Source organism: Lontra canadensis, unplaced genomic scaffold (genome assembly GCF_010015895.1).
Source record: "Lontra canadensis isolate GAN:19392208 unplaced genomic scaffold, GSC_riverotter_1.0 scaffold64, whole genome shotgun sequence".
NCBI classification, from domain to species: Eukaryota; Metazoa; Chordata; class Mammalia; order Carnivora; family Mustelidae; genus Lontra; species Lontra canadensis.
In genome coordinates, this window is record NW_022631058.1 from 11,702,039 (window position 1) to 11,728,832 (window position 26,794).

At 39.3% G+C, this 26,794-nt stretch overlaps 1 protein-coding gene and 1 pseudogene across 12 annotated transcripts in view; both read right to left on the reverse strand.

Moving 5' to 3' along the window:
- Positions 1-290: 290 nt before the first annotated feature.
- ATXN3 (ataxin 3) overlaps positions 291-26,794 on the reverse strand; it is a 32,717-nt gene continuing 6,213 nt past the window's right edge. The window contains exons 2-11 of one of the 12 annotated variants that reach the window (XM_032878660.1): positions 25,008-25,172; positions 24,724-24,765; positions 22,647-22,732; positions 22,189-22,255; positions 16,696-16,783; positions 15,310-15,442; positions 14,319-14,485; positions 12,594-12,690; positions 6,350-6,450; positions 291-1,129 (exon numbers count right to left, since the gene is read on the reverse strand). In XM_032878660.1, the coding sequence (XP_032734551.1) occupies positions 1,035-1,129; positions 6,350-6,450; positions 12,594-12,690; positions 14,319-14,485; positions 15,310-15,442; positions 16,696-16,783; positions 22,189-22,255; positions 22,647-22,732; positions 24,724-24,765; positions 25,008-25,172 (1,041 nt within the window). In that variant the 3' untranslated portion in view covers positions 291-1,034. Of the gene's footprint in view, positions 1,130-6,349; positions 6,451-11,607; positions 11,662-12,593; positions 12,691-14,318; positions 14,486-15,309; positions 15,443-16,695; positions 16,784-22,188; positions 22,256-22,646; positions 22,733-24,723; positions 24,769-25,007; positions 25,173-26,794 lie in introns of those variants that run through there. The other 11 variants (XM_032878659.1, XM_032878657.1, XM_032878664.1 and 8 more) reach the window with 11 other exon arrangements.
- On the reverse strand, positions 13,424-13,588 carry LOC116879982 (annotated as a pseudogene).

Sequence of the window (26,794 nt, forward strand, 5' to 3'; positions counted from 1 at the left end):
CAGCAGAAGCAGACATCTATGTTCCATGACTCCACCGTAAACAAGAGAGCTCCGGTCACAAGAGAGAATAAAATGAAGCTGCCGCTAAATTGAAAGCCAAACTTTGTCTCTCATACATTCATGGTGGGTATTATTTGTGAAGTCTGACACAGAAGGAAACTTGCTTGCATACTGTGCTTCTCCTATTTTTTCTCAGCTGGAGAAAAGGAAATATCAAGGTGCAGGAGAAAAAGTCACAGCAGAGCTGTGACAGTCTAGAAAACATCTAGAAAAGGATGTGCTCACACATTAAAAAAAATTCTCATTTATTCTCAAATACTTGTTGATTTCAGCGTTTTGGAATGCACCAGAATCATGAACTAATGATCCCATCTTAGAGGGCTTAAAAAGCAAAACCTCCAGAAAGATTACCATCTTTCAAAAGAGCTGTAGAAAAGTAAGGAAAACCAAGTAGCAAAGAAACTGTGATTAGAGAAATAACATAAGAAAACATCCCAGGGCAAGCTACATAATTGGAGGGAAAGCAGTGGATCTTTCTGGAACTGTTACTACTATCAACACAGAAAAGAGACACTGTCCTAAAAGGTTAACTTGGTTAATGAGAAAGAAAAGCAACTATGAGGTGATGGAAAGTGAGTCAAACGACCTGAACAGAAAGGATGAGAAGAACATGTATGGAAAATGTTCTGTGGCAAGAGCTAATTAGTTGGTCTGCAAAAAGATCCAAGAAAAATGCCCTAATTTTAGACATGAGAGATATTGCACACTCAGAAAGAAAAAGGAACATTTAGAAAACTATTTTAAGTTTCTTTAATTGCTAAATGCCTCGTTGGCTAGTGTTTGGAAGATCACTATTTAGTCCCACAACTGGCGCATTTTTCCACTTTCTCATCTTTTTGTTGCAAACCACCTAACAGTCTTATCTCCTCTGTTGAACATTGTTTGACACATTACTAAAATGGACCCTCTATGCTCTAACCACACAGAATAATAATGTTGGAAAATATGAATATCTAAATGATTTGTAAAAGGTATTATTTTTTCCCTTCTGTTTTGAAATTATTTCTAACAGTTTCTAAAGACATGGTCACGGCTGCCTGAAGCATGTCTTCTTCACTCATAGCATCTCCTGTTGGGAAAGAAAACAAGCATCTCTCTTAGACGTTTCTGGAAAATTCTAAAAGTCATCAAAAGGTGAGCTCTTAGAAAATACATTTGACTACTATAGCTTCCTTTTTAAATTTCTTATACTTAAATAAAGTAACATGCACTCTCTTACAGTTTTATAAGTTTTGACAAATGCACAGAGCCATATAACTACCATCACCACCAGATCCAGACCTGCCCACTGCTCTCCCAAATTTGCACGTGCTGCCCCTTTGTGGTCAATCCCCATAATACATTTATTCTGTATTTCAAAACAAGTGCATTATGCTAAATGAAAAATTAAACTTAGTTTGTGTGTGTGTGTGTGTATACATACATATACATAATTTGTTACCTAGATCTTGTTTTTAAACAATTTATTTACAGCAAGTTACAAAGATAGTTCAAAGGGTTCCTGTGTACATTTTGGCTCAATTTCACCCAATAGTTAAATCCTAGGGAACTACAGTTTAACCCCAAACTTGGATATTGACATTGGTACAAAGCTGTGTGTAGTTCTATGCTATGTCGTCATATGTGTAGATTTGTGTAACCACCAGCACCACAACCAGGACGGAGAACTGTTCAACTACCACAAAGATTTCTTTCCTGCTGTCCCTTCTGATTCATACCCACTTCTCTGCCCCCAACTTCCCTAACTGCAGGCAGCCACTAATTTGTTCTCCATCTCTACAAATTTGTCATTTTTATTTATTTATTTTTTTGAAGATTTTATTAATTTATTTGACAGAGAGAGAGAACACAAGTGGGGGAGAGGCAGAGAGATAAGCAGACTCCCTGGCTGAGCAGGGAGCCCTATGCATGACTCAATCCTGGGACCCTGGGATCATGACCTGAGCCGAAGGCGGATGCTTAACCGACTGAACCACCCAGGTGCCCCCAAATTTGTCATTTTTAGAATGTTACACAACTATAACCACACTGTAACAGATCTTTCCTGCACTTAGCATAGTGCCCTTGAGGCACAACCAAACTGCTCATGTATCAAGAGCTGGTTTCTTTTTTAGTCCTGAGTAGTATTTCATAGATATACTACCACTTGTTTAAACTTCTCTGCCTTTCTGTAGAACATTTTGGTTGTCTCCAGATTTTCATTATGAGAAATAAAACTGCTATGAACATTTGTGTACAGGTTTTTGCATGGACAGGTTAAGTGTTCCTTTCTCTGAGATAAATGTCCAGGAGTGTAACTGCTGGGTTGTATGGTAGGTACAAGTTCAATTTTTAAAGAAATTGACAAACTATTTTCCAGAATGACTGTAACAGGTGAAAAACATAGAAATTTCACCTCCCTTTACTCTACCATTTATAATGTAATTGCCTTAAATATTTTCTACATGTACACTAAAAACATTCTTGCTTCAATCATCCAACATAATTTAGAAAACTCAAAAGGAGAGGAGTATCTATTGCTTACCCATATTTTTACTCTTACTACTATTCTTTTTTTCTAATGTTCCCAGATTAATTCTTATTGTTTTTTTTTTCTTTTTTTAAAGATTTCATTTATTTATTTGACAGATACAGCGAGAGAGAGAACACAAGCAGGGAGAGTGGGAGAGGGAGAACCAGGCGCTGAGCAAGGAGCCCAACGTGGGGCTCGATCCCAGGACCCTGGGATCATGACCTGAGCTGAAGGCAGACTCCTAATGACTGAGCCACCCAGGCGCCCCCATTATTTCTGTTTAGAAAGCTTCCTTTAGCCATTATTTTAGGATGGGTCTACCAATGAAAATTCTCTTAATTTTTCTCTTCATTCCTGAAAAAAATTTTCACTGGGAATTCTAGGGTTCCTTTTTTTTTTCTCTTTTTTTTTTTTTAAGATTTTATTTATTTGAGAAAGGGAGGGAGAGGAACTACCAGTGAGGGGGAGGGGCGGAGGGAGAGAGAGAAGCAGACTCCTTACCAAGTAGGGAGCCTGACTCAGGACTCAATCCCAGAAGTCCGGGATCATGACCTGAGCCAAAGGCATATGCTTAACCGACTGAGCCACCCAGGTGCCCCTGGGTTGTTTTTTCTTTCCAACACTTGAAAAATGAAGGGTGCCTGGGTGGCTCAGTTGGTTAAGCATCTGACTCTTGATTTTGGCTCAGGTCAGGATCTCAGGGTCACGAGATCAGGCTCTGTGCTCAGTGGAGAATCTGCTTGAAGATTCTCTCTCTGCCTCTGCCTGCTCATGCATGCTTGAAGATTGTAAAATAAATAAATCTTAAAAAAAAAAAGAAGTTGTGCCACTTTCTACTGATATCCGTGATTTCAGGTGAGAAATGTGCTATCATACAAATTGCTATAGGCAAGATGTTTCTAGTTGGTTTCAAGATTTTCCTCTTTTGTTCAGTTTTCAGAAGTTAGACTATGATGTTCTGGCATAAATTTCTTTCGCTTAACTGTCAGAGCTTCACTTGGCTTCTTAATTCTGCAGTTTGTTTTATTTAATTAATTACTTTATTTATTTATTTATTAGGCAGGGAGGGGCAGAGAGAGGAGGAGGGAGGGAGGGAGAATCTTAAGCAGGCTTCACAGTGTGGAGTCAAACATGGGGCTTGATCTTACATCCTGAGACCATGACCTGAGCCAAAATCAAGAGTCAGACGCTTAACCTAGTGAGCCACCCAAGTACCCTGATTCTGTAATTTTAGATCTTTTGCCAAAGCTGGGGATTTTCAGCCATTATGTCTTCAAATATCTTTTCAGCCCCACTCTCCTCATCTCCTAGGATTCCCATGGCACATTAGATCTTCTACTATAGTCCCACAGGTTTTGTTAATTTTTTCCAGTCTAATTCTCGCTGTTGCTCAGAATGGGCAACAGTCCTCAAGTTCATGGATTCTCTCCTCTGTCCTTCCATTCACCTGTTGAATCCAATCACTGCACTTTCAAATTTCAGGTATTATTATTTTTCAGCTCTAAAATTTCCATTTAGTTCATCTTCTATTTCTTTCTTGAAGCTTTCTGTTTCTTCATTTGTTTTAAGCATGTTCATAGTTGCTTAGTGTAGCATTTTTAGGATGGCTGCTTTAAAAAGCCTTGTGAGAATTTATTCTGATACCAGTGTCATTTTGGTGATGGTATCTATGAACTGTCTTTTCTCAGTCAAGCTGAATTTTCCCTGGCTCTTGGTATGGTAACACTTCTGATCACATCCTAAACATCTGTGGTGTTGCATTTTATAAGACTGTAAGTCTTACTTAAATCTTTTCTTTTAGGAGGCTTCTTCTGACACAGCACCAAGTGGGGGAGAGGGGCACTGCCCTGCTGCAGCCCGAGACGGGGAGCGTGTGTGTGATCATTACTTCTGTGCCCATGTGGGGGTTCTGGCTCCTCACTGTTCTCAACTGCTAGCTCCTTGACCAGAAGGGGCAGGAATGCTTCCTTATCGCCTCTCACCAACATTCTGGGTATGGCCTCTTTAGTGCCTCAAATCACTAACTCCAATTCTCCACTGGGCCTCTTTTGAAACCAGCCAGGCAGGAAGCCAGAGGGACGCCTCCACATTGTATTGGTGGGTGGGAAGTGTAGGCTCCCTACAACCATGGACACCATGGGAAAGAGCCCCTCGTTGTCTCCTGGAGGGACCTAAAGTCCCAGCTTCCCACGTGGCTTTCTCTGACACCACCCTAGCCAGGGGAAGCAGGAGGTACACCTCGTTCCTGGCAGCTGGGATACCAGTCTACCCTCCTACCTGGTCTGTGTCAATGGGGTGGGGTGACAGTAAGGCCAGTTTATTTACCTAATCCTGTTTGGCTGGAATAGAGTATTTATTATCTCAAAAGTTTTTACTTGCTAAGTAGTCCCTTTTGACCATACAGAACAGGCTTTATTACTTCATCCTTACTGTGGCTTCTTCAGCACCAAGTCCAGAATATGTGAGACAAAAAGAAAATCCAGGCTACACATTACTGTGTCATTCCTCTGGTCCTTGAGCCTCCTATACAGCCTGTCTTCTCTCTGCCTTTCAGAATTTTCTTACGTTTGTTATAAATGTCCAGGTTATTAGCTGTAAATAGCAGGAGAATAGGGAAAAGCCCCAGTTCATTTCTTTTTATTGTGAAATAGTAGTCCACTGTTTGCAAGTACCACAGTTTGTGCATTCACTCACCACTGAAGGACCACAGTTAGGTAACTTCTAGATTCTGACAATTAAAAATGAAGCTGCTGTGAACATTCACCTGCAAGTTTTTCTGGGAACTTATGTTTTCTTTTTTTTCTTGGTTATATACCTAGGAATGGGGCCTACTGAATCATATGGTTAAGTGTACATTTAAATTTGTAAGAAAATACTAAACCGTTTTCCAAAGTTGCTGTACCATTTTATATTCCTACCAACAATGTAAGGGTGTCTAATTGCTCTGATCCTAGCCAGCATTTGGTACTCTCGATTTTGTTTTTTATTAAACCATTCTTTTTTTTTTTTTTTACATTTTATTCACATTTATTTAAACCATTCTTATAATAAGGTGTGTAATGGTATCTCTTTGTATTTTAATTTACATTTCCCTAATGATTATTAATAGTGACCATATTTTCATGGGCTTCTTTGTCAACCATATGTTTGGTGAAGGAGCTATTCAAATCTTTGCCCATCTGAATTTTCTTGGCCTTTGTCACATACAGTTGTTTTCTTACTCAACTTGTACTACCAATAATTGACCAAAGTTTAAGACCTATTAAACCAAGGCCTGATAAATAATTCTAGACTACCCTTGGGCATTTTAGTTTTCCAGGGGGTAAAATGTATTCATCTTCCAACTACTAGTATCCATTATATCTGAGGAATTTTTGGAGAATTATTAATTACTCTAAATTGCAAGTGTTGTTTATTATTATTTTTTTAAAGATTTTATTTATTTATTTGACAGAGAGACAGCGAGAGAGGGAACATGAGCAGGGGGAGCGGGAGAGGGAGAAGTAGGCTTCCCGCTGAGCAGGGAGCCCAACAGGACCCTGGGATGATCCAACCTAAAGGCAGACACCTAATGACTGAGCCACCCAGGTGCCCTGTTGTTTGTAATTCTAAAGAAACATATTCACTGAGTACTCTAGTCTGCCTGCTTCTTAATCTAAGGATTTAGTAGATTACGAAGTTATACAAGAGTTTCAGTATATTAAGGAGGGGAGAAAAAAAGCCTGTAAAGCCAAGATCACAGGGAGCCTGTGTCAGAGCATGGGTAGAGATGCATACCTGGATCACTAACCGGTGCTCCTGAACTTGTGGTCGGTCTCTCACACGGCTGTGACAGCTGTCCGGGAGGACCCTGCTGCTGCTGCTGCTGCTGCTGCCGCCTGAAACAAGTCAAAAGTGAATGTACATTAAAAAAACAAACCCTAAGAATAAATATGCCATGAGAAAAAGTATTCATATGGAAAATATAAAGTTCCACAAAACAAGAGTCATTGTCACGACTCCACAAAAGAATTCCAGAGCAACCAGTCCGATTTACGTTACTTGAAAGTATCACAGTGCCGATCCTAGGAAACCTAGATACAAAATCTGAATTATCAAATTAATAGGAAAAATTTTCACCACAAAATAACACATCAACGTAAGCATTTGCTGGTAGCTATTCTTATGCAAACATGTTGGTTTACAGATCCTTAATATTGTTGAAGTCACTAAAAATAAGCACCTTTGAGAATATGAAACATCCCAACTACCACGCAAGTTAACATTATCTTTCCATGGCCAGCTCCTCCTTGTCCTCCAGCTCTGAGGTTCAGCATGTCCTCCGAGAGACCTTTCCTGACCAGCCACCTGCAGCAGTCTCCAAGTACTCTCATTATCTCATCGCTGCTCCCTTTCAATTTCTGGCATCAACTTATCACCATCTGATATACTGTGTCTCTTTCGAGCATCAGCTAACAAGAGCACATACTTTATCTTGTTTCCCAAGTGCCTAAAATAGTGCCTGTCATGTTAGCAGGCATTCACCAAATACTTGATCAATGAAAGAATGTAACTTTAAGATGCATGATCAAGTTTCAGTACCATTTATTGCGTTAAAATAAATTTTCCCTGTATTTTTTCAGACAGAAAAACAATGTCAGAAAAATCCACATTTTAAAACTTTTAACATGGTGGTTATGATCTAAATATGTAGGACAGGAGCGCCTGGGTGGCTTAGTGGGTTAAAGCCTCTGCCTTCGGCTCAGGTCACGGTCCCAGGGTCCTGGGATCGAGCCCCACATCGGGCTCTCTGCTCGGCAGGGGGTAGGGGGGGCTGCTTCCTCCTCTCTCTCTGCCTGCCTCTCTGCATACTTGTGATCTCCGTCAGTCAAATAAATAAATAAAATCTTTAAAAAATAAATAAATAAATAAATAAATATATATGTAGGACAGTGTCCTTGTATGTAAAAAAATACATACTGAAATAATGAGATGTAATGGGAGATCATGTCTGCAAGTTATGTTCAAACCCCTCAGAAATGTCAACAATTGGGGAATTTGGACAAAAGGTATAAAGGAATTCTATTAACTAGTTCTGCTTTTACATAAATTTCGAATTATTTCACATCATATGCAGATATATATGTTGAAAATTAGATGAACCTTACAAAGAGCTGATACTCTGAGAAGCCATAGCTTTAAAAATAAATGTTCAGAAGGATTTTTAAAGGAACCAGTATTTTAAATTTACCAGTAACACTATTAATAGAATAGCATACTTCTTTCCCCTTAGAGTCTCAATCTTCTGTTTTAAATATGAGTAACAAAGAAAACCCAAGTATACCGACATTTGTCTCAGTTTAATCTCAGGCATGCGGGGCTAATGATGCCTAAGATGGCAGAATGCTCCCACCAGCATACCCTGAGTCTGGAATGTGCACGAGACAGGCTTGCGAGGCAGGAGGAAAATCTTGGCCCATCAGCTCTCTCTCCATGCCCTTTCCCCCTTCAATCAAGACAGTATGTCAGAACACAGGAGCATGGTAGGTGAGGCAGTGACCTTAAGAGGGATAACCTTTATTCTACTTTAAATTTATGAAAAGTGAGAAGTAAATGAGTTGCCAACCTTGAAACAATTTTGACACTTTTCATATTTGATGACACAGTAATATGCAACATGTTTGAACAGCAAAGCGGCACCATTTTCACTGTGGCTTTGAATGTGCCCTCGGAATCGGAGGCTAGAAAGCTAAAAACATCATCTTAGGTCTCTGTACAGCTAGGATTCTGGTTATCAATTAAGCACTCGCAGAAATGAGACACAACCATCCTCCTGCTGCTTTGGCTGTTCTCTGCTGGCAAGTCAAGTCAGGGAGCTGCCATGCCAGGATTCTGCTTCATGCCAGCTGCAGTGGGGGCCAGATTTTGTGTTCCCATGTCTAGGCAACTGTGGTGGCAGCTTCCTGATCCTAGGATGACAGCCATAGCAGTCTGTTCTTCAACTCCATATATCCCAATTCCCCATGATGACAACTGGGGCAGTGAACACAGCTCTTCAAACAAGCTGGTCTTTGGAATTCTGGAAGCCTGGCCTAAAGACTGTTCCTCCAGCTCTTCCTAAGACTGGGTAAGCGCTGAGTTTCTGTACTAAGTATTTTCCTGCTTAAAATACCTCTACTAGCTTGTTTCTTAAACTGAATCCTGTTATGCCATGCCACTGGGCACTGAGCTCAAGTGTTAAATAATGAAAAAAATCACACCAATCCATGACCATGAAGACAATGCCAGCAATTCCCTCTTTGTTGGGAAATGGTTTTTTAGTAACAGAGGAAAGAATTTGTATCATTTCAGAGCTACACGTGGAGAAGAATTAAAAATTCTTGGGAATTAAGGTATTTGTGGAATACTTTACAGTTTACACAATAGCTTTACACACTTTGTCTAATTTGACACTCAATTTGTGAGTTTTTAAGGTAGGTTTTATAGTGACATTGCGGATATATAGTAAGAGTTTTACCTGGGGTGTAGTAATAGGTAATGGGTTTAGAGATTACTACTGGAAAATATATCTTGGCTATGAACATATTACTTAATACTCATTAACAATGACTTTGTTGGTTTGTTTTTAAGATTTATTTCAGTGAGAGGGAGAGAGAATGCACATATGTGCATATGGGGGCAATGGGAGAGAGAGAGAAGCAGACTCTCTGCTGAGCGGGGAGCCCAATGCAGCGCTGGATCTCACAACCCTGAGATCATGACCTCAGCAGAAATCAAAAGAGTTGGACACTTAGCCAAATGAGCCACCCAAGTGCCCCCATTGACTATGACTTTTTAACAAGTAGGTTTTTAAACAGTACTTTTATGCTTGGTGCATGAATACTGTGGTTTACTACATTAGGCATGAACTTCAAATACCGTACGGGGCGAAAAAAGCTATTTGAATGAATCATAAACCCTTTAAATGGGAAAAAAAAAAAAAACCCTTATTTTGAATTCAAAATTTGTTTGAATAACAAGTTAGCACCAGGGCCCATTTAGAGAGGGTCAGCAGGAACAAAGAGCTCAATAACCTTAGAGCTCAGTTCCCAAAGACTGAAGCTTGTAGTCTAAGTAATCAGGAATTCTAGTGAAAGGCCTAATATTAGAGATTAATACTGTTTCTCAGCTCCTTTACTAACGAGTCTTACAAGATTCTGAATGCTAGACAATGCTGAAAAGAAACATCAAGAAGTCAGCTCTTAACTCTTTTCAGCAATATGTGACTGTAAAACATTCTCTAGTTCTCCTTAAGTTCCCAGCAATATTTTCAAGATCAAATCAGGAGGCAGATGATGAAACTGAAGCTGGAAACCATCACTGCACATCTTCCTACCCAGTCAACTATCCTCCAACCTGGAAGGAGCTGCACTGACACTCAAACATTTTAAATCCTCTCTACGATAAAGATGACATGTATTAAAGTTCCACATTTTCAACCCGCCCAACTGCCACAAAAAAAAATAAAAAAAAAACTAAAAGAAAATTTTTTTAAAAAAATAAAAAAGGGATTTGTTTTTTAAAGTATAAAAATTTTTCTTTTTCTTAGGTCTACTTGTGAATTTTGTAGTTTTGCTATAAAGTATATCTGTTTGGGGCAATTGGGTGGCTCAGTGGGTTAAGCCTCTGCCTTCAGCTCGGGTCATGGTCTCAGGGTCCTGGGATCAAGCCCTGCATTGGGCTTTCTGCTCAGCAGGGAGCCTGCTTCCCTCTCCCTTTCTGCTTGCCTCTCTGCCTACTTGTGATCTCTCTGTCAAATAAATAAATAAAATCTTTAAAAAAAATAAAGTATATCTGTTTGGACCAATTTAATCTGGCAAAAAATGGAATGTGAAATAAGCATGATAGAAGTATCATTTGGGAACGTTCTGAAAAGCAGTTTAGAAATCTGTACCAAGACCTTAAAAAAATGTTTCTGTCCTTTGACCCAAAAATCTCAGAATAACTGGAAGAAATGATGAGAGGTTTGAGCCACAGGGTTAATACAAACATTATTCATTGCACTATTAATTGTAATAGTAAAAGTCAAAGGTTCACATATAAATTATGATATATACATTCATTTTATGAAATACCACACAGCCTATTATAAAGACTAAAAATGGATGTAACTAACATACAATATACATGTGTGTGACTAGAAGAGAATGTGTCAAAATAATAACATTAATTTTTAAGGCCTAGGATTGTTTTCCTTTAATTTTGATATGTCTGAAATTTTCTAGAATATTGGTTTTTATCTAATTAAACAGTTTGGAGTTTTTGTTTGTTTTTTTTTTAAGATTTTATAAATAGGGGCGCATGTGTGGCTCTGTGGGTTAAAGCCTCTGCCTTTGGCTCAGGTCATGATCTCGGGGTTCTGGGATCGAGACCCCCATCGGGCTCTCTGCTCAGCAGGGAGCCTGCTTCCCTCTCCCTTTCTGCCTGCCTCTCTGCATACTTGTGATCTCTCTGTCAAATAATTAAATAAAATCTTAAAAAAAAAAAAAGACTTTATAAATAATATGCATACCCAATGTGGGGCTCAAACTTAACTCCAAGGTCAAGAGTCATCTGCTTCACTGACTAAGCCAGACAAGCACCCCTTATTTTTAACACTAACTAGATGTTTGATGATACTGTAGAATTACCAACAATTATCATGTGGTAATTATTAATATTATAGTGTGACAATAACATTTCACTATATTCCAAAAAAATGGATGAAAGGATAAAATAATTTAGATGTCACAAAATAATCCCAGCTTGGTAGTAGGAGAGGAGAAAGCAGGGGAGATGGGGGCACAGAAAACTACACTGGCCATGTGCTGACATTGGTTAAAACTGGGCAACGTTAAGTAAACAGGGGTTCATTATGCTGGTTTCTCTACTTTTATAGATATCTGAAGTTTATCAAAATTAAAAAGTAAGAAAATTAAAAATTTGAAGGGAAGTGAAGCACTAATAAGCGCTATTTTGAAATTTTATATAATTAAATCCATTAATCTATCACTGAATAAAGACTAGAAATATCTCACATTAAGAGGATGTCAGCTGATCAGAACTTTCCTTCACATACTTCTGAGCTGTGACTTAAAAAAAAACAAAACAAAACAGAAAACAAAGTAAATATTATCTTCATTACACCATCAAATGTAAAATGCACCAATATTTTAGATTCCTCTAATACTGCCAATTATGATTGTGAGATGCTTAATTGTGGAGATGTTGAAATGTGAAAATACATACATCTCAGAATTGATGAAACACAGTGAACAGGCCAGATTCAGCCACTGGCCTCCTGGTTTCTGGTCTGGGATCAGAGGATCTGAGTATTTATCTATCTGTGTAACCTTTACTTTACTGTGTAACCTTTAAAATAAAGTTTTATCCTTAAAAGAAGAAAAAGGGAAGACAACTTGTGCATGGTTATTACTGGGAAGGATGACATTTTTATTTTCTAATTTGAGAGCACTTAAGCAGATGGATTTTGGGAGCTGATGATTCAGATTTATGGTTTGCCCCCATGTCCCTATGCCAATAGGCCTGCAATAACCCCTCAAGTGACCATCAGAACAATGAACCACCACCTCTATCTGAGATGGGAGTGCGCTTCCTGACCGCAATGCTGTTTTCACTGCTAAGTGATAGAAGAACTTTGCAGGGTTGGTCAGATAACCAAGAAGCATATCCAGAGGATCACCAGGCATTGTTCTTGCTTTGGTCCATTTTCTTTTGATGACTGAAATTCAAATGGGTTTCCTTCACCTTATTTCATATAAACTTAATTGGTATCAAGGCAAAGGTTTTCCCTAAAACTACTTATCATTTCAGATCATTCATCATAAATTAAAAAAAAAAATACACTTAGATGTTCACAGGGTTCAGGGGGTAACCAATCTTTTGAAAGGCGAGAATCCTAAATAAAATAGTTTAAACCAAAGCTCTACACGTATAAACTGTAGACACAACAGACAAAGCACACATTAAATATGCAATTTTAATATTGTACCAACTACTTTACTTTTCAAAGTAGGCTTCTCTTCTCTTCCGGAGCTCTTCTGAAGTCAGATGTGTATCTGAGGTGTGTGGAGTATCTTGAGATATGCTTCTGGAACTACCTGAAAACAAAAGAAAACAGAATAAAAAACTAATTTTTTTTTAAAGATTAAAAACTAAAAATTTTTTTTAAAAGATTCTATTTATTTATTTGAGAAAGAGAGAGAGAGAATGAGAGAGAAAGAGAGCATGAGAAGGGGGAGGGTCAGAGGGAGAAGCAGACTCCCTGCTGAGCAGGGAGATGATGTGGGACTCGATCCCAGGACTCCAGGATCACGACCTGAGCCGAAGGCAGTCAGTTAAACAAATGAGCCACCCAGGCGCCCCCTTTATTTACCAATTTAAGCAACCCTATGTTTATACTTATTTGAGCAAGTTTTTGAAAAGTTTTCCTCTTAAAAACATTGTGCTACTATTCTATAAATATAAGAAAGGCTCTGAAACTTTCAAGGACAAATCTGAATAAGGCAGTTCAAATATAATCCATGTCCACACCCATCTGTGACATAGCAGATGTGAGGATTCAAGTCCAAAAGCCAACACGGAAGGAAGAGCCATTAACATCACATGTATGCGCCATCTTTAACTTACTAGAAAGAAATGGGCCCTTTCAACTAGAAACAACTTAAAGTGGTTGACTGGAAACCATTCTCTGTATTCCTCTAACCTAAAATACTCGCACGCTATATACCAAGTCAAGGAAGTGTGTGTCCCTGTTCTCACTTAATAACTGCACCAAGCAGAGATCCTGCTCAGATGGTGAAATAAAGCAGGAAGAAAAGTGAAGGTCCCCAAAATATCTAAAATTACAAAAGCTGCTATCTGTTCATTGTTGGGCTAATCGAGCAGGGCTCTACTAATCAAAAGTGGGATTGCACACATATGGGAAAAGTTTTCAATTAGCAATAATCGCGCCTCAGATAAACCTCATTGGCTACGATACTGCCACTGCACAAAGCTTGATTGCACACATATGAAGCACTCCAAGATGTGACAGGAGGCAGGAGAATTCAGGATAGAAAGGATAATCTTCATAGTAACATAACTTCAATTTTGTTTAGATATTTAAGAAATTCCATTGAGTAATCTCATTAAGCAGCAGGCAAATTCACATTAATTGGATGAAAACAAAACAGCCAAAAAAAACCACGCACACCTTTCAGGAAGCCTCTCTGAGCTATATCCCAGACAATTCCCTCTGCCTGGACTCCCTGGGGGATACATCTTCATTCTCCTTATGTCACTGTCAAGGCAGACCCATCCAAGTGGGCTTAAGCTGTTAAGTTGCACAGCCCCTAAGTTAGACTTTTTAAATATTTTCTGCCCAGGCCTTCCTTTGTATCCAACAGCATATGTTTACAGAAGAGCTGGTCTGGGAAGGGCCTCCCTGCTTTTTGCCCAAAAAGATTAAGCTCCATTTATTGTTGTGCTATTGTTGTGCTTCCATTTGTTATAACCAAACAGAAAAACCAGCATAAAAACATAAATAGTCCTAATATAATTTAGGTTGTAAAAAGTTATTTGTATTTTAAGAAAGCTCAAAGAATAGCTGACTGTATGTACATAGTTACTGCTCTTGCAGTAATTGTCAAAGAACTTTTACCAACAGTACGTTTACTACCAGGGGAACAAAGAATGATCGGAATCAGCCCTTAGACAACAAATGAAGTACACATCCAAACATCACGACCTTGCATACTGAGCTGAATAGCCCTGCGGAGATCTGCTTCTTCATCTTCCATGTCAATTTCTTGGCGACTTAGTGCCAAAGCCCTCTGCAAATCTTCCTCATCTTCGTCTAACGTGGCCGACCCGTCATTTGTTTCTAAGACTCGTTCCAGATCTGTTTTCTGGACTCTGAAGAACAAAAACAGATAGTAACTGCAGATCAGTCTTCCTGGTTTGGATGAACAATAGAGACACTTATAAATGAAAAACTTTTTTTAATAATTTTTTAAGATTTTATTTTTAAGTAATCTCTACATCCAATGTGGGGTTTGAACTCACAACCCCGATATCGAGAGTTACATGATCCAATGACTGAGCCAGCCAGTTGCCCCCAAAGAGTCTATGTAAGTCAAGAATTACACGTTTTCTGGCAGAGCATCTCATAATATAAAGATCATGCTGGGGTGCCTGGGTGGCTCAGTATGTTAAGCCTCTGCCTTCGGCTCGGGTCATGTTCTCAGGGTCCTGGGATCGAGCCCCACATTGGGCTCTCTGCTCGGCGGGGGGCCTGCTTCCCTTTCTCTCTCTCTCTGCCTGCCTCTCTGCCTGCTTGTGATCTCTCTCTCTGTTAAATAAATAAGTAAATAAAAATCTTTTTTAAAAAATAAAAAGATCATGCTGTGATTTGGATCTAAGCTAATTAAGTAATTCAAAGAACCGATTCAAGTTTGAACCAAAAAACTTCACTAAAAATATAACAAGTCTAAAAAGAAAAAAAATCACCAACAATAAAAGGACCACATACCCAAAACAAGCATGAAAATGTAATTCTTGGGGCCCCTGGCTGACTTAGTCAGTAGAGCTTGCAGCTCTTGATCTCGGCCTTGTGAGTACAAGCCTCATACTGGATATAGAGATTACTGAAAAAAACAAAATCTTTAAAGAAAAAGAAAGAAATGTAATTCTTGTGATGAAATACTATCATATACTCCATACTGCAGGCCCAATTTTACCTCTGTTCTTTCAGTTGTGCTAGTTCTTCTCCAATGAGTCTTGGTCTCTGCATCTGTTGGACCCTGATCATCTGTAGAAGTTGGTCGGCTTCACAATCTGGCAGGTCACCCTTAACAACAAATATAGAATAACCTAAAAAAAAGGCAAAAATACACTAAAACAGCTAGTAAGAGATTAAAAATAGGTTTAAAATGACAGCAGATGGAAAGGCAGCACAGTAGAGTGGAAAGAATACAAGCTGAAGGGTGGGAAAGACCTGGGTTCAAATAATGGTTCTTACACTTACTGGCAGGGTGATCTAGGACAAACTACTGAAAGTTTCGAAGCCCCACTTTCTTCATCTGCAAGATGGGAATAGCCATCTCATAGAGTGACTGTGAGGAATAAATGAAATAATGTTTGCAAAGGGCCCTACCAAGAGAATGTGTGACCAAGGAGACTACTCACTAAATGCTAACAGGGAGGCAGGTAAAGGAGTGGGGAAGAGCAAGGAATTTGGAATCAGATGGCCAGGGTTTTGGTCCTAGCTCTTCCAATTCCAAGACTGAGCATGGTCTTTGGTCAATCAGTGTAATCGGCTACATCTCAGTTTTTGCCACTGTTAGACTAATGATACTGGTACCTTCCTCAGAGGGCTGTTGTAAGGATACAGCCAGATAATGTAATGTAATAATGTGAAATATGGGTAAAATGAATCATCTGTAGAAACAGCTGACCCCCTCCAACCTTATGCACACGTATGCACGCACACACTCACGGGCGCACGCACACACAACCCCCTCCTTGCTGAAAACAGGAACTGGGAAACCAAGGCTCAAAACCCAGTCAAGGTGTTGCTGATGTGGTTCCTATTTTGATGTAGAAATCACTTAAGAATGACGAAAGGAGTTGAAGTTGAGAGAAAACAGCGAGCCAGACTCTAAAAATCTTCTGTGGAAAAGGAGGATCACAGATAAATGCAACAGAACAGAAGGGAGAGTTTACTCGTGCGAAGGGTTTTATTTTAGCTTTTTAATTAATTAATTAATTAATTTTTTAGGGTCACATATTTTAAAGGAGCTAGAGTTTTCAGCAAAGGACAGTGGCCCAAGAGGGGCAAGGAGAAGCAGGAAGATTACCCACCCCCAACCCTTAGCCATGGGGGTCTGTGGGGTCTGTAAGGAAAAAAAGCTACACTTAGTGGGGCTACTAAGGAAGCAGCATCCTCAGGTGAGCGCAAAGTATCAGTGAAAATTCTGCCTGGACGGTGTCATCCAAATCACAGATTAAAGTTCACCAAGATGATTTCACTGCCCTAAAGTTCTTTTTATACTTAAACCTAATAGAACTAGTTTTATTTAGGTACTTCGAAAGATAACATTATAAAAATTTAGGTCTTTATTTACCTTCCTGTTGTAATTGAGCCAAGAAAAGTGCAAGGTATGTGTCTGATATTAATTCTGGACCCGTCAAGAGAGAATTCAAGTTGAACCACTGGAAAAAAAATTGTAAATATTTAAGTTAATGTACATTATAAGTAATAAGGGAGTTCCATGTGTTAAGAATATAACACGTCTAAACATATTAAAACTATCTAAATACTGAAAACACTGTTAAACCAAGATTTTTTAAAAGTAATAATGTGATTTTTAAGAACTGAGATAAGCATTGCAGATTTATCAATATTAAATGCCTTTAAAAAATGTTTAAAAATAGAATTGTGCTTTAAGTCATAAATTCTAAATCTCCCACTCCCAAAAAGAGTATAGAAACTAAATCAGTACTTTAAAGTATCTTTATTGATAGGTGTAACTGAATCTTTTTTCAAAGTATTGGCCCAACAAATCCTTATCACATTATACTGAAGAAAAATAAACTACACAAAATTTTCCCACTGCTGATAATTTTGGTCAAGAGATTTCAGGGGTGCCTGGGTGGCTCAGTCAGTTAAGTGTCTGACTCTTGGTCTCAGCTCAGGTAATGATCTCAGGGCTATGAGATGGAGCCCCATGTTCGGCTCCAGGTTCAATGCAGACTCTACTCAAGGATTCTCTCTCCCCCCGCCCCTCTTCCTGCTCCTGCACATGCTCTCCCTCTTTCTCAAGTAAATAAAATTTAAAAAGATTTCAGTTGTGAGAGAACTAGACATTCCAGGAAGAGAATTCATAATCGCCAATTATCTTACAAACATCACTAAGCCCCTATCACATGTAATTAAGATCATTTAGTCACTACTTCACAGGACTCCTAATTTAACCCACAAGATCCAGAAGTTTCAAAAATGACTCAGCATCATGACCTATTAGGTTTCCTTGATTTTGACAGATACAATGCTTTTCCAGTCATTTATTTTGCCAAAGACAACATGCCGATGGCCAACAGACACATGAAAAGATGCTCAACATCATTCATCATCACAGAAATGCATATCAAAACTACCATGAGATACCAGCTGTCAGAATGGCTAAAATCAAACACACAAGAAACAACAAGTGTTGACAAGGATGAGGTGAAAGAGGAACCCTTGTGCTCTGCTGGTGGGAATGCAAGCTGGTGCAGCCACTGTGGAAAACAGTATGGAGGTTCCTCAAAAAATTAAAAATAGAACTACCCTACAATCCAGTAATTCCACTACTGGATATTTACCCAAAGAATACCGAACGCTACTTTGAAAAGATATATGCACCTCTATGTTTACTGCAGCATTATTTACAAGAGCCAAATTATGGAAGCAGCCCAAGTATCCACCGACACACGAATGGCTGAAGATAGAAGATACACACACACACACACACACACACACAAACACACACTTGGGATATTACTCAGCCATAAAAAAGAATGAAATCTTGGGGCACCTGGGGGGCTCAGTTGGTAAGCCTCCGACTGTTGATTTTGGCTTAGGTCATGATCTGGGGGTCAAGAGGTCAAGCCCTAAGTCTAGCTCTGTGCTTAGATCAGAGTCTGCTTAAGACTCTCTCTCCCTCCCCCTCTGGCTCTCCCCCTTTGGCTCTCCCCCCCAACTCATGCTTTCTCTCTCTAAATAAATAAATCTGAAAAGAAAAAAAAAAAAAGAAGAAGAACTCTTGCTACTTGCCACAACATGGATGGATCTAGAGAGTATAATAAGTGAAATCATTAAAAAAAAAAAAGGGGGCGCCTGGGTGACTCAGTGGGTTAAAGCCTCTGCCTTCGGCTCAGGTCATGATCTCAGGGTCCTGGGATCGAGCCCCGCACAGGCTCTCTGCTCAGTGGGGCGCCTGCTTCCCCCCCCCCCCTCTGCCCGCCTCTCTGCCTGCTTGTGATCTCTGTCAAATAAAAAAAAAAAAAAGTGAAATCAGTCAGAGAAAGACAAATAATATATAATTTCACTCATATGTGGAATTTAAGAAACAGAACAAAGGAACAAAGAAAAGAGAGACAAACCAAAAACAGACTGTTTTTTTTTTTAAAGATTTTATTTATTTATTTGACAGAGAGAGATCACAAGTAGGCAGAGCAGCAGGCAGAGAGAGAGAGGTAGGGAAGCAGACCTCCAGCTGAGCAGAGAGCCTGATGTGAGGCTCGATCCCAGGACCCTGAGACCATGACCTGGGCTGAAGGCAGAGGCCTGACCCACTGCACCACCCGGGTGCCCCAAAAGCAGACTCTTAACTACAAAGAACAAACTGAAGGGATGGGTGAAACGGGTGAAGGTGATGAACACGCGGACTGTGAGCAGCACTGGGTAGCGCAGAGTCGCTGATTCACTACACTGCACACTGAGACGCTGCACGTTAACTACACCGGAATAAAAAACATACACAGGAAAAAAAAAAGAAACTTTTCCCGTCATCTTTTTCGTAATACAAGAACCTCATACAAAAGACTATGTAACGAGAAACAGAACTATAAACAAAAATAGAAATTAGAGCCAAAGATAAATCAAAGTGATAGCATTTCTTGTATTTGTCAAAGATAAAGTAATTTAAAATGTGAAAACTCAGTTTTATTTACTAATTTTTTTTCAAGTTTTATTTATTTATTTGAGAAAGAAAGAGAGAGAGTGGGAGTGTGTGGGGAGGGCCAGAGGGAAAGAGAATGCTCGAGCACGCTCCTTGCTCAGCGGGCTGGATTTCACGAATCATGAGATCAGACTTGAGCCAAAATCAGGACTTGGACAGTTAACTGACTGAGCCACCCAGGCACCCTAAAAGTTCAATTTTAAAGAACTAAAATTTGGGGGATGGCTCTGTGGCTCAGTCAGTCAAGTGTCTACCCTCAGCTCAGGTCATGATCCCAAGTTCTTGGGCCTGAGCCCCACATTGGGTTCCTTGCTCAGTGGGGAGCCTGCTTCTCCCCCTGCTTGTGTGCTCTCTTGCATTCTTTCTCTCTCTGACAAATAGATAAATAAAATCTTAAAAAAATTAAGAACTAAAATTTTTACAACCTATCAAAATAATGATGTTAAGTTTATATGCAAATCAATATAAAGGAACTTCTGGGACCTAAGTTTTCAGATCTTAAAGACATCTAGTGATTACCTTATACAGAAAAAGTAAGGAATACTTAATTGCATTTTTAAAAAAATATAAATAAAAGCCAGAGGTTAAATAATCTTGGCAGCATCCTCCACTGTCTTTCCCTAGAGTTGATCCCCATTCAGTTCACCCCTAATGCGCCACAGCCCCTTCCCTGCTCTTTGTACCTTAAGAGGGACCTTTAGGGATAACCATGTCATATGAAGCTGCCTCTAGGTAGCTGACTTAAAAGGTAACAGTACAGTTCCTGCTTTTGAATGATCTCATTGATTTAATTAAATGCACTCATTTTTGACTTCATTTTTTTGTTCTGTATTATTTTTTTAAAGATTTATTTATTTGACAGAGAGAGACAGATATCACAAGTAGGCAGAGCAGCAGGCAGAGAGAGAGGAGGAAGAAGGCTCCCCGCCAGGCAGAGAGCCCGATGCGGGGTTTGATTCCAGAACCCTGAGATCATGACCTGAGCTGAAGGCAGAGGTTTAACCCACTGAGCCACCCAGGTGCCCCTGCCCTGTATCATTTTTTTTTAAAGTTTTATGGGGATGTAACTGACATGCAAGAAATCGCACACATTTAAAATGTCCAATTTGAAGTTTATCATATCTATACACCTAAGAAACCATCACCACAACCGAGTTTCTGGTGCCCCATATAAACCTAATCTCTCACTGCTCCTTGCCTTCCTCATCCCCAGGCAACCACTGGTCAATCTGTTTTCTGTCTCTATAGGTTAGCTTGAATCTTCTAGACCTTTATGTAATAGAAACATCCACTACGTAGTATTTCGTGTCTGGCTTCTTTCACTCAGCTTAATTATTTTTAGATCCATCCATGTTATTGAACATACCAATAGTTCATTTCTTTTTATATTTGATCATTTACAATAACCCTCTTTTGAAAATTCTAAATTCTAAAAAAAAAAAAAGACTTTAAATAATTGTTTCAAAAGTGGTATCATGTATATAAAGATCTTTGGTTACTGTTTACAAAAATGATATCTTAAGTACATTTCTTGATTTTAAGTATATTTCTTGATATTCTTTTTTGAAACTGCCCCCCACCCAAAACCAGAAATGACTTCATGTAGATATATGTATCACATGGCATTTTGGCATGTGAATAATCCTGATACGCTAAAGCGAACATAACTGAAAAAATTTTACTCATGTTGGACATTGTTTTAGGCTTCATTACACTATTATACACTAAACACAAATCTATAAAAGTCACCATTAACTGGATTAACATCTTTATTACATAAAAACCCACTAAAAGTAACCACATCTGTATTAAATAGAAACTTTTTCTTATGATATAGTTAAATTGTGCAGTTCACCATGGCTCGGGGTGCTGACCCCTTCCACAGTTGAAAATTCACATGTAACTTTTGACTCCTCAAGAAACTCAACTACTAATAGCCTACTGGTGACTAGATGCCTTACTGCTAACATGAACAATTTACATGTATTTTGTATAATGTATTATGTACCTTTTTTTTTTTAAGTAGTCTCCATGTACAACATGGGCCTTGAACTCGCAACTCTGAAACTAAGAGTTGCATGCTCTACAACCAGCCAAGTGCCCCTTATATACTTATTTTTACAATAAAGCTAGAGAAAAGAAAATGTTACTATGAAAACCATACAGAGAATACATTTACAGTATTCTACTGTAAAAAAAAAAAATCCATGTGTAAGTGGACCCATGTAGTTCAAACTCATGCTGTTCAAGAGCCAACTCTGCATGGTTGTTATAAATAAATCTATAAGGGAAACTGATACTGTCTTTTTTTTTTTTTTAAGATTTTATTTTTAACAGAGAGAGAGAGACAGCGAGAGAGGGAACACAAGCAGGGGGAGTGGGAGAGGGAGAAGCAGGCTTCTCACAGAGCAGGGAGCCTGATGTGGGGTTCGATCCCAGAACCCTGGGATCATGACCTGAGCTGAAGGCAGACGCTTAACGACTGAGCCACCCAGGTGCCCTAAGGAAACTGATACTGTCTTTTAAGATAGGAAATCTTGGAGCGCTTGAGTGGCTCAGTTGTTAAGCGTCTGCCTTCAGCTCAAGTCATGATCCCAGAGTCCTGGGATCGAGCCCCACATCAGGCTCTCTGTTCAGCAGGAAGCCTGCATCTCCCTCTCCCACTCCCTCTGCTTATATTCCCTTTCTCACTGTCTCTTTCTGTCAAATAAGTAAAATCTCAATTAAAAAAAAAAAAAAAGAAATAGCAAATCTATCAAGATTGAAACCGTACCATATACACACATTACTGGTAAGTTTCTTCACCTTTAAGGTACCAATCCTTTACATTATAGTTGCAAATGGAGTGCAAAATGAGAAAATGAGAAAAAAGAGAGGGAAGGGGAGAAACATTACCTGTTTCCCTAATTTTCTAACTGTAAACCAGTGTTCTTTGTAATTGCATATAAATGATCTTTCATTTCTAGAAAAAGAAAAAGATACATACACAAGTTGAAATAGTAGAGTTCATATTCATTTACTTTATCTACTGGCAAGTATTATAAAAAACATTAGGATTATGCTCACAGGGATCACTGGTTTTCAAGAAATTACAAAACAGTATAAATCTCTCTACAGATTAGTGGTGCCAGGCACACACATTGGCCTCGCACAGCATTTAACATCAGCTCCAACACTGAGGTGTGGGGAAGGCTCAGTGGGCAGATGTTCACGACATCCCCAAAAAATGTAATGGGAAACCGAGGGAATGAAACAGGGATCATCAAAACAAAAGCATGCAGAATAAACATTTCTTCTTTAGGAAATTTTAACTTTAAAAAATCAAATTTAGGAAAAGCAAAATAAAATCTTACATGGGATCGATCCTGAGCCTCTGATACTCTGGACTGTTGAAGAGAATTAGTTCTAAACCCCAAACTTTCAAGGCATTGCTTATAACCTGTTAAAAAAAAAATAGCAACTTTCCATAAGCTAAACCATCAATTACAAATTTAAGTAGTGTAGGCATGTTAGGGTATAAACAACTATATTTTATATATAATTTTCCCCAGAAGGTTATGGTTTTTTAAAAAGTGTGTGTATAGCTGCATCACTAAATCCACAGAAGAACAAACATAGCATTAAGAGAGTGCTATTTACACTAGGTTTCTGGAACGTTCTAGAGAAGCACGCAATTCCTAGATAGAAGTGCCTCAAAAATCCAGATGTACATTCTATCCCAGTGGGTACTACTCTTAAAACTAGTCCAATATACACATGCGGTAATTTGGCTGCTACGGGTCCTGCTTTAGAAAAGTTATATTCAACTCACTATCTAGAGGTTTCAGTAGTGATAAAAATTCTGTCTATTAAAAAGAATTTTTTCTGGGAATTTAACGGAAGCTTTCAGAATTTAAGCTTCTGTTATCATGGGTTTGTAATTTGTAGGGGGAAAAAACCCCAAAAAACATACCTGATTACTTCAAACTGAGAAAACAAAAAGCTTTCTGAGAATTCACCCTCTGCCCTCCAAGGCAGCCAACAGAGCCTGAAGTGAAGCACATACCTGCGTCGACACACAGTGAACGCAGTACAGTGGGCACATGTGAGCAGGCACCAAGAACAGCACTGTACGCACAGGCAACAGCAGGTGCTGGGCCTGCCCTGGCCTCCTCCAGTTCTGCAGCAGCCACGGAGGGCTGCAGGCCACCATGGAGCGCTGGGCGGACAGGCCGCTGTATAAGGAGTCCAGCAGGACAGCACAGGGGAGTGCGACAGAGATATGTGTATAAACGGACTCCTCATGAGAGCTTCTGAAAGAACTCTGGACACACCTCTCAACCTCTCAGGGGTCAGAAACAGAATGAAAGATCCAAAGAGAAGATGAAAGATCTCACCAGTACATGTACAATCACCCACAGAATTCAAGGGGAGACTTAAGTTGCAAAAAAGAAAACCAACAGAAGCCATAGACCATAATAAAGGAATCCAATCCTGGTAGGTGGATTTAAATGGAAGGCAGTGAGGTGTTACGTTTTCTCAAATTTACACAAGTAGGAAGCATGAAATACTGCAACTTATTGGAATTATAGTTATCAGCATCCAGATGTAAATTAAATAGTCTCCTTTCAAAAAGCCCTACTCTAAAAATGAAGGTTCTGGGGCGCTTGGGTAGCTCAGTCGGTTAAGTGTCTGACTCTTGATTTCAACTCAGGTCTTGATCTCAGGGTTGTGAGTTCAAGCCTCACACTGGGATCCAGGTTGGGCATGGAGCCTACTTAAAAAAATAAGAAGTGGGGCGCCTGGCTGGCTCAGTGGGTTAAAGCCTCTGCCTTCGGCTCAGGTCATGATCCCAGTGTCCTGGGACCGAGCCCCACATCGGGCTCTCTGCTCTCTTTAAAAAAAAAATAAATAAAAAATAAAAATAAATAAATAAAAATAAATAAAGAGTAATAAAATAAAATAAAATAAAATGAAGCATCTACGATCCTAATTTTCATGTTTATCTCTATAAAAATCTAGTACTCTAGAGTATAATCTTACACTTTTTTCCAGTTTTTTTCTTGTGCTCTATAGCTCATTTTTACTTTTTATTTATTTATTTTTTTTAAAAAGATTTTATTTGTTTATTTGACAGACAGAGATCACAAGAAGGGGGGGCCAAAATGCCGAGCAGAGAGCCCAATGCCAGGCTTGATCCCAGGACCCTGAGATCATGTCCTGAGCTGAATGAAGGCAGAGGCTTAACCCACTGAGCCACCCAGGTGTCCCTCATTTTTATTTTTTTAATAATCGTATACTCTTAGACACCATCTACCGGAGGAATTTCTGAAGGTCATATCATTACACTGACCATGAAAGGCTGTGAAAAGATATTCACATCAACCCTATCCTTAACTTGAACAGTGCCTGGGACATAAACAACCCTTAGAACACGCTTTGACTACTTACTTGAATAGAGAAAAAACCACTGTCATCCATATTTCCAGAAGGCTGCTGTTTAATTTGGATAGGTAGTTGAGGCCGAGGTTGAGGGTGGGGAGAGAAGGATAAAAACTGTCATTAGTGTGCATATTTAAAATAACATCTTGTGCGTTCCCATTTACACAGTCAAGAGCACAATTATAATTAACAAGTCAGAGCCCCATAGGAAGAATGGCGCATCCTTTTCTAAACAGTACCCACATTAAAAAACAAAAAACAAAAACATGATTTAGTGGGTTTAAAATCAGTACCTGTAAAAATGTGCGATAGTCTTCACTAGTAACACCTCCTTCTGCCATTCTCATCCTCTCTTCTTCATCTAGCTGATGTGCAATTGAAGATAATTCCACAGGGCTAAAATATTCTCCTTGCAATAGATTATTCAAGCAATGTTGGGCACAAAGTGAGCCTTCTTGCTAATATTTCCAAAAGAAAAAATTCAAATGTGACTGGTTTAACAGATTTGTACAGTAGCTTCCTCTAAAGAGGAATTTAATCATTAACTTAATGCAGCCAAATAGAACCGTTTGGCTTTAGATAAGTATGATTAACATAAATGCAGGAGTTTTCACTTGCTAACACTTATTTCATTATTTTACCACTAATAAAACTATAATTATTTAGCTATATGAACAAAAACCTGAGAATGATTTTTTTTTTAGATTTTTTTTTTTATTTGATACAGATCATAAGCAGACAGAGAGGCAGGCAGAGAGAGAGAGAGAGGGGAGAGCAGGCTCCCTGCTGAGCAGAGAGCCCTATGTGGGGGATCAATCCCAGGAGATCATGACCTGAACAGAACGCAGAGGCTTAACCCACTGAGCCACCCAGGTGCCCCTTAAGAATGATTTATATTAAACAAATATCACTCTCTATCAGATATGTCCAATTTCATACTTTATTAGAAACTACTCTATAAAAAGCATTAGCACCTCTCATTTTCAGTACCTAAAATACATACATCTTCGGAGGCTCCAACACAAATTAAAAATGCTGAAAGGGAATTTTAATCCCTAGAACATTTGTATTCTTTTATCAAGACATTTTACCCAATCTAAATGCTTATTCAAGGAGGGGCGCCTGGGTGGTTCAGTCATTAAGCGTCTGCCTTCCGCTCAGGTCATGATCCCGCATCTGACTCCCTGCTTAGCTGGAAGCCAGCTTCTTCCTCTCCCACTCCCCCTGCCTGTGTTCCCTCTCTCGCTGTGTCTCTGTCTGTCAAATAAATAAATAAAATCTTAAAAAAAAAAAAAATGCTTATTCAAGGAATTTGAAATCAGTGAACAAAAGAATTTCAAGAATTGATACAGGTAAGAAAGATCCCATTTGATGTTAATGAAGACTGTAGCTAAGAGAGCCAAGGTTCTCTTTGGGGAACTCTGCACAAAATGTGTATATAGTACAGTACAATGGGCAAAACTTCCAAAAACCACCCCTGGAGCTCATTTCCAGACAAGCCAGCAAGGAGAGCTGCATCCACGAAACCACAGGATCTTCGATATCACCACCTTCCTATGGTGCGGGGTGGAGGGAGTAACTTCCCACGGGCCCAGGGTCTTCCGGTGCTGGGCGGCTGGCTCTCACACCGCTGGCTCCCCAAATCTAAATCCAAGCCGCCTGGCACCGAGCGGTCTGCCTATCACCCTGCTCCCCGCAACAAGGCCACTCTCCCACGCTTGCCTTGTAAGAAGGGAGACAGACTGGTGAGTGAGATCCCTTCCTGTGAACACAGATCCCTCTGCGGGATGATGGAAGAAGATGACAACACTTTTCTTTTCCTGCTGACCCTGCCCTCTAGTTCTTTTTCCCCAGTAAAGTCTTCCCCAGCCTGTCTTACCTTGTGCAATCTGTTCTGAGCTATGTTACTCAAGAGATGGTGGCCCCAGAGAGCAACACTTTGCAAGATACATATTTTTCCTAATGAATTAATTTTCTAGGAACAAGATTCAGCTTCTGAAAATGATACAGGGTATATGTATACAACAGAACAGGATGGGAGCATTGAGACCATCTGAGTGTGCAATAGGGGACTGACATA